At 35.5% G+C, this 7,385-nt stretch overlaps 1 protein-coding gene across 3 annotated transcripts; it reads left to right on the plus strand.

Annotated features, from left to right (window-relative positions):
* The first annotated feature begins 414 nt into the window (after positions 1-414).
* LOC113778380 lies at positions 415-6,367 on the plus strand. 3 transcript variants are annotated; one of them, XR_003469256.1, is made up of 6 exons: positions 415-692; positions 1,611-2,439; positions 4,644-5,161; positions 5,388-5,457; positions 5,529-5,673; positions 5,937-6,367. XR_003469256.1 is itself a non-coding variant. In XM_027323778.1 (5 exons), exons 2-5 carry the CDS (start codon positions 1,628-1,630, stop codon positions 5,584-5,586), a joined length of 1,458 nt encoding a protein of 485 aa, XP_027179579.1. In that variant the 5' UTR covers positions 415-692; positions 1,611-1,627; the 3' UTR covers positions 5,587-5,808. The 3 variants fall into 3 exon arrangements, 1 of the variants encoding a protein (XP_027179579.1); XR_003469257.1 differs by lacking the exon at positions 5,937-6,367 and adding an exon at positions 5,751-5,930; XM_027323778.1 differs by lacking the exon at positions 5,937-6,367 and having other exon boundaries at positions 5,529-5,808.
* The last annotated feature ends 1,018 nt before the right edge of the window (positions 6,368-7,385 follow it).

Here is a 7,385-nt window from a genome sequence, read left to right on the forward strand (position 1 = left end):
AAATTGATAAAAGAAAGTAGAAATATGAAAAGAAATATTTAGCAGAATTAAGGTGTAGTTTTGTCCCGTAGAGAGTTAAATGAAAAAAAAATAAATAAAGTTTAGGAAATAAATTGCAAATCCGACTATTCCTTATAGGTGAAGTTTTTAGGATTAACCCTTTTCCAGTTGGAGTAGCACACGTGCCAAATTCACAAAGCACTTTAAATTAAAGCAAATCTAAAGGGAAAAAGAAAAGGAAAAAATCGGGGGAAGAATCAAAGTGAAAGAAAAAAGTCTGCTTTTTTACTTCTGGTTTTTTTTTTTTTCAGACTTTTACTTCCCAAGCAAAAGAAGAATCCTAATACTAATGCATATATTCCCAGGCCAATAATCAATTGGGCCCATATATTCCCTTGTCAATAATCAATTGGTCCCCTCTCCTTTTTCCCTTTGATAATTATTCTCTTAAATAATATTCCCTATCTTTAGAACAGCTTATATGGATTTGAGTTGCAAATTCCCTTTTCAATCATCATCTTCATCTTCATCCTGGGCTGTAATCGTCTACTCACCGTGGCTGAAATACCGGATTTTTCCACCGCCGTCCGATCATTTGACTCCTCGGATACCGGATTTTCGACGTATTACTGAAATACCTTAGTAGTAATTGCGTTTTAATTTCGCCAAGCCAAGCCAAGCATATTTAACAGGTACTTCTTCTTCTTTTTTCATGTTATATTTTCTTCTTATAATTAGGATTTTTTGTCGGTGATTTTTGGATGAGTAATTAGCTTATGATTGTGTATTAAATGTCTACGTGTTTTATCTGACTAATTTTTATTTTTAAAAATTTTTTTTGGTATAGCTTTATTATGACAGTATATTAAACTAATTAGAGCATATTTATGATAGTGTATTAGTCAAAGTACATATTTGATGTGCTTTATGAATATTGGCTTGAGACTTTTGTATTTAATTTAGAATTATTATATTTTGGCAGAGTTTAATGATGTATAACTAGTGTGGATATTTTAATTAGTTCATGAATTTAATTTAGCTTATTCAGTAGCTTATAATACTATAATTAATGATTACGGGTATAATCAGATTACAGTTTTCTATGTAAAATGATAAAAACTGAAAAACTTGCTTAAAGCAATTTTAGTGGAAGGTTCAGTTTCTCTGAACGGTTAGTACAATTTCACGACATTGAAAGAATGATTTTTTTTTTTCCATTTTTTATCTCTCTCTCTCTCTCTCTTCTGATTGGAGGATTCAGTTTTTTCACAGCAATTATTTTCGTCTTTCATTTTTGTTGATGGGCTAATAAAAAGTATTGTGTTATTGTCATTCCAATTTGTATTTGTATAAATTAGTTGATCGAAAGCTTCATTTTGTGTTATATTAACTGTTATTGGAATTTCTTTTGTCTGGATTAATATCTTCATACACAACGGCGACAAAGACGTGAATTTTGCATTATTGAGAGTTCTCTATAATTGCATAAACTTTGGGACAAAAAAGGGAAGAGAGGGGAAGGGGGGCGGGCGGGGCGGGCTGTTGCATGTGCGCAACAGGATGGTTTTGAGAATATCTGTCGTCTAAGATGACTACTTCTGCTGGTGCAGGACCTCTGAACACAAAGATGTCACAGAGGAGAGGTAAAACGTCTAGTTGGACTGTATTTGACCTGACTACTTCTGCAAGTGTACAACCTCTGGACACAAAAATGTCGCGGAGGAGAGGTAAAACGTCTGGTTGTACTGCATTTGACCTTGAACATCGTCGTAAGCAGCGTCTTGAACCTGAAGCAAGGGATGAATTTTTTCCGGCAATATCAAGCTCAATGGAGCAAAGTCAGAAAGCCTTGACAAACATAGCAAATATAACTGCATCGGAGAAGCATTTTGCGTCTCTACTACAGGATGCTGTCAAATTTCAGATCAAGCCGAAACGCGGCGATATGCATGAAAAGAAATTGCAGGGTGGTTGCTCTAGTGGTGTCAAAGATGCTTTGAAGGCAAATGGAATGCTTAAGGAGCTCCATCCTTGGGCAGACCAATGCCTGATTGAGGATGTTTTGGCTGGTGTAGACTATGATGTTGATAAGGCCTCATCCTTATTGAAAATGATGGTTTCCTCTGAGCAAAAATACAATAATATTAAAATTACTGGGACTGATGAATTAAAGTTCAATCGTAAGAAGTCTCTTGTGAATGAAAATAAGTCATTAGCTGAAAAGGACACAGATCTTTCTCAAGTGATGCGTCTTCTTGAGGGTCTTGTGCTTAGCAATAATGGAGATTTGACAGATGAACGTGCTTCTTCGAGGAGAATGCTTCTGCATGATGTCTTTGCTACAAAAATGATTCTGAATTCTATCAAATCTTTACCCATTGAGCGGGAAGAAGATGATGTTTACTTGGCTCAAAGAAAAGAGGCACAAAAGATGACGAGGTTTGTTTCTGGTATAAATTTTAGCTGCCATCTGCACTATGAACTTGATTTTTGTTTTTACTTCAATCATATGCAGTACTTGTAATAAGGATGCTTCTTTCCTTTTTCTTGTTCTCATACACAAATTTCAGGGAAAAAGGTACAGAAATCCTGGTATTAAAAATATGTAATTCACATACTCAATTATGACAAATTGCTCATCACATCCATTTTCTTGCTAGAATTTTGGGATTGCACTTTAAATGGCACCTTTTAAACTTATCCCTTCAACTTATTGTGCTCTGGAATATTCGATGCATTATGAATATGGTGGAGATTGCAGATATGGAAGAGCATTGGTATCATAGTTTTTTAGTTCTTGCTATCCGAATGTGCTTTATGTTGAATTTCTAATTTTTGGTCTTTGAACCCTCCATAGTTGTTTGAATTAAGGACTGGGAGATTATGTTTGTTTAATTTGGTTCTCAGTGATATATCATGATGTGTACGGCCATTTTGTTATTTAATTTAGTTTCATATTCATCACAGAAGTTTAGAGAACATGAATAAGCAACTTGAATCACATTCAGAACTCTTGATTATATACTGGGTAAGTGTGTCATAATTGAAATTCTTCCTATGGATAGCTATGTATATCTTGCTACTTCTCTGATATACGTTTCCATGGACAAGAACCTGCCTTGCCATTTGCGGTTTTCCTGAACCAGCTTGCTTTAGATCATATTCTTTTGCTTGAGCCAGTGTTGTGATATTCTTTTCCATTTCTGAAATCCTGCTTTTAAACTCAAAAAAAAAAAAAAGGTTACATGACTGGCAATTTATGAATATAGTTATTTTTTCTGGTGTGATAGCCTTCTTTTATTAGAATATTCTTTGCAGTTGTCAGATACCACCTTGTGCTACCTTAGATGATAATTTCTTTGCTTTTAGTGTTCTTATGCTTTTATTCACAAGAATCCTGTGCTATTTCTTTTATGCTTTTGTTATGCAGGTTTTCAACTTTGAAATCTTTTACATATGATTTGGTTTGCAAGATTTTTAATTTGCCAAGATATTTGAGAATTTATGCAAAGAGGCACTTTTAGAAACAGAAGTTAACACTAAAACCTTGGATAACTAGGAAAAGAGTGAGTGAGAGTATGAGTATTTATCAATTAAATGATAATTTAAGTTTTACCACTAATGTTACTAAAAGGTGTGCCAAAATTGGAAGGTTGTGTCTTGTGTTTGACAATTAGGGTGTGCATAAACGGGCAAAAATGAATTATCAACCAATTTTAGAATGAATTAGGGGACGTGAATTGGTAATTATGCTGGATGCTTGGAAATATATATAAATATACATACATACAAATGACCAAAAAAGTACAGAAATGGATCTGGCTTTCTTAAGTTTGAAATTATCAATTTCGAATTCATTACAGCCGTTAGGGACTCATTAAAATCGGAGTCTGCATTTGGTACTATATATTAGTAAAAGCATATTTCTGTTTGTACACAAATACATACAGACAGTTTATGTATTTATATGTGTATATATACATAATGTGTATATATTCACATAAATATGTCACACAGACCGTCAGACACAGCCTAATTCTATTCCAGTTTATACCCACTGCTGATACTGTGATGTTCTCCATCTCTCTTAAAGCTCACACTTGACAACTCACAGCTGGCACTCAAAAACTCATGGGCTTACCCTTACCTCACAGCTCTTTCCTTCTTGTCTGTCGTCTCTATTGTCAGTCATCTTTGTATAAATATGCTGTCCATTCTCTTGCCATCTTGCACCACCATCGTTCATTGACCTCATCTGACTCTGCCATGTTGCACTTCCTGGTTTCTGGAAGGTAGACTTCCGTACTAGTAGATGTAGTTGTACTGGTTCCTTGATGGTTGCTCTTGTGTTGACCTCGGGATGTCGAGTTGTAATGATAAGTCATTCTTGTTTGATTTAAGTAGAATCTGGTTAGTGCATTTTTTTTTTGGCACTGATCTTGTAGTGGTTCTGGTGAAGTTGAACTGGCATTGGCAATTATTTTGCGAACTCAGTTCTTTTGGTTTCTGTTTTTGCTGAAACCTTGTAGTGTTAAGATTGTACCCTTCTAAAGTATATTGAGTTATGCTGAAGTTTAGGTTTCTGTTTTGAAGATTATTTAGCTCACAGTCCTTGTCTATGCACTTTTCTTATTAAAAAACAGTTCAGCATCTCGGAACTCTAAGGCTTCCGTGGATGCCTATCTGAGAGGGGATCACTTATCTGCCCAACTCTATTCGCGGAAAGCTCGTGAAGAATGGCTGACTGCTAAACAACTAAATGCCAAGGCAGCAAAAGAAATTCTGAGAATCAAGAATTTGAAGAATGATGAGTGGACATTAGATTTGCATGGTCTTCATGCTGCAGAAGCAGTCCAAGCCTTGCAAGAACATTTGCAGAGGATTGAATCTCAGATGCCTACAAAACAGCTTGCTTGTGCTAGAAGATTCAATGCAATTCAATCTCAGATGCCTTGTGCTAGAATAGTCCATTTATCTCAGATGCCTATTGCTTGTGCTAGAATAGTCCATTTATCTCAGATGCCTGCTAGAAGATTCAATGTAATGGCAGGAATTGTATCTTCCACAGCTCCTAATGTTGCAATTTTTAGGGATTTGGAAGAGTGTGATAGCCAGATTCCATTGTTTAGGCCAAGACCAGCATCTGTAGAAGTAATAACAGGTACTGTTTCTCCTTTTTAAATCAATTGCACATGCTAAAGTGTTTAATATTCTGGTTTTATGCATGTGCTTGCTCTTCTAATATACTATCTAAGCAATGTGCCTGAATTTCCTTACAAGGGATGTGGACCTCTTAATGAAGTTTTAAGTGGTTTAAGCCAGTTGTTTTAGTCAGACAGGATAATACTACTATATAGTGCAATATGATTCTTGTGATACGTTTTCAGGAAAAGGCAAGCATAGTCGGGGTGAAGCCACACTTCCTCCAGCCATTAGGAGCTTTCTCAATGAAAATAGGTAATATTCTTCGTTTCTTTTTCAAGGTGAGTGTTAGGAATTTGCAGTTAAAAAAGTTTAAATTTTTGCAGATATCACTATAGTGAAACACGACCTGGGGTGATTGAAGTACAAGTCAAATTCCGGTGATGATGAGCTCTGTGCATTACACTATCTTGCAATGAGGGAGTTCTCCTTATTTGATATGTATCATAGATTGGTCTTTGGTATTTTGCGGTAAATAGCCTCGTCTTGTATATACTGCTGTACACAGTGTTCTGTTCTTTAACTTAAATAGTTTGCTTATTGTACAGTTCAGATTGATGTCAATGAAGTTTTACAAGGAGAAGTAGACAGCCTGTTTCTTCTTCATATTGCATTTCTGTTGTTTGCATGCCAGTGTGGCTATGTAGCTACTTAAGACTTGAGTACCTCGCCAGAATGGTGGCCACATGTAGTATATGCTTGTGGAACTATAACAAAATTGTTACTGTGTGCAGAAATGAGGATGGTGGTTGCATGAAGATTTTTCTGGATCTTTCTTTGGTTTGTGGATCTCTTTTGATAAAGTTTGTTTTGGCTCTTGCTAACTATGGACACCTATATAGTGGACGAATGGAATCTCTTGCCTCCTTCAATGCACGCTTTTGGCTAAGCAACTGTATCAGAATTGGCTGCCGTTGCATAATGACACTTTACCTTGGCAATTTGAAGCAAACTAGTATAATCTTGGCAGAGTATCCTGAATTAAAGGGTTAGACATTAATTTTCTTGTTCTCGTGGAATCATTAAATAAAAATTGTCTTGGCAGAAAGTACCCTATGTGAGAGGCTTAACAAAAATGTCTTGGCTGAAGTACTCCAAATGAGAGGATTCAATGCTACTTTTCTTCACAGATGGGACTCTGTTTGAATTAGTTGTTTTTCAGGTTTTTTTTTTTTAAAAAAAAAAAAAAATCTTACTGTAGCTGTTTTTGAAAAACAGCTAATGTTATTTGGATTGCTGTATTTGAAAAACTAATTGTCTTAAAAAACAAATGCATTTGGATTGAACTATATATTTGAAAAATAGATATAATCACTTTTTTTCCATTCAGCTCCAATAATTTCCTCCCTTCCTATAGGCCTAAAGGACAAACGCTTGAAAACCTGTTCAAGAAGTAGCTTAAAGCATACATTCGTAGTATTCAACTTAATACCAAATTTATAACCGAGAATTCCTTTCAAGGGATTACAAATCATTTCTAAGGTCCATAGGATTACAATTGAAGTAAAAAAGTCCGTGGTAATACTAATACTACAATAGTTTTACATTTCCCCTAGAGTGACAAAGGCGGCCAAGCTGCAAAAAAACATTTTTCGGGGGCTTACAAGTCATATCTTCAAAATAATGGTCAAGAAAGGCTAAAATGCTTCAGTTGACATCCAAGTTGATGTCTAACCATAACTTCAAGCAAACTATATTTAAAACTTGCAGTCCCACTTCCCTCAATCCTAGACTCATTTCGTACCAACAAAAGTGTGCATAATGAGGAAAACTCACGGTTAGAGACAGCTATGAGAGTATATGTGATTGGCAATTGCTTGGTGGTCTTCACCACACTCAGATATTCCTTGTTGTGACACATTTGGTTGTGGTCCCGGAACTTGGTATCATGGTTCACCATCGTGGGTTGCGGTCGCGTTGCGGTCTCGGTTGTTCCATATCGGTCATGACATATCGGTTGAATATCGAGTGATACACATATTATAGCAAATGAAAGTTTCCAACAATTTTGAAAAAATTACTAAAATTAGAGAATATAAAAAAAGGCACAATTTAAAAAAAATCTGAGTTAATTCGGATATATTGACCGATATTATGCATCACAGATTTGAATCGGTCAATATCGGCCAAGTCAGAGCGAGTCATCACAGATATGATAATATCCATGATTCGGGGATCGGTAT

The sequence above is a fragment of the Coffea eugenioides genome, chromosome 7 (assembly GCF_003713205.1).
Source record: "Coffea eugenioides isolate CCC68of chromosome 7, Ceug_1.0, whole genome shotgun sequence".
Taxonomy (NCBI): Eukaryota; Viridiplantae; Streptophyta; class Magnoliopsida; order Gentianales; family Rubiaceae; genus Coffea; species Coffea eugenioides.

Excerpts from the sequence above, each read along its gene's own strand:
- LOC113778380 (XM_027323778.1), top strand. The coding sequence starts at position 1,628 with ATGTCACAGAGGAGAGGTAAAACGTCTAGTTGGACTGTATTTGACCTG. Across the intron at positions 2,440-4,643 it reads GAGGCACAAAAGATGACGAG|TTCAGCATCTCGGAACTCTA; the intron begins GTTTGTTTCTGG and ends ATTAAAAAACAG. Across the intron at positions 5,162-5,387 it reads ATCTGTAGAAGTAATAACAG|GAAAAGGCAAGCATAGTCGG; the intron begins GTACTGTTTCTC and ends ATACGTTTTCAG.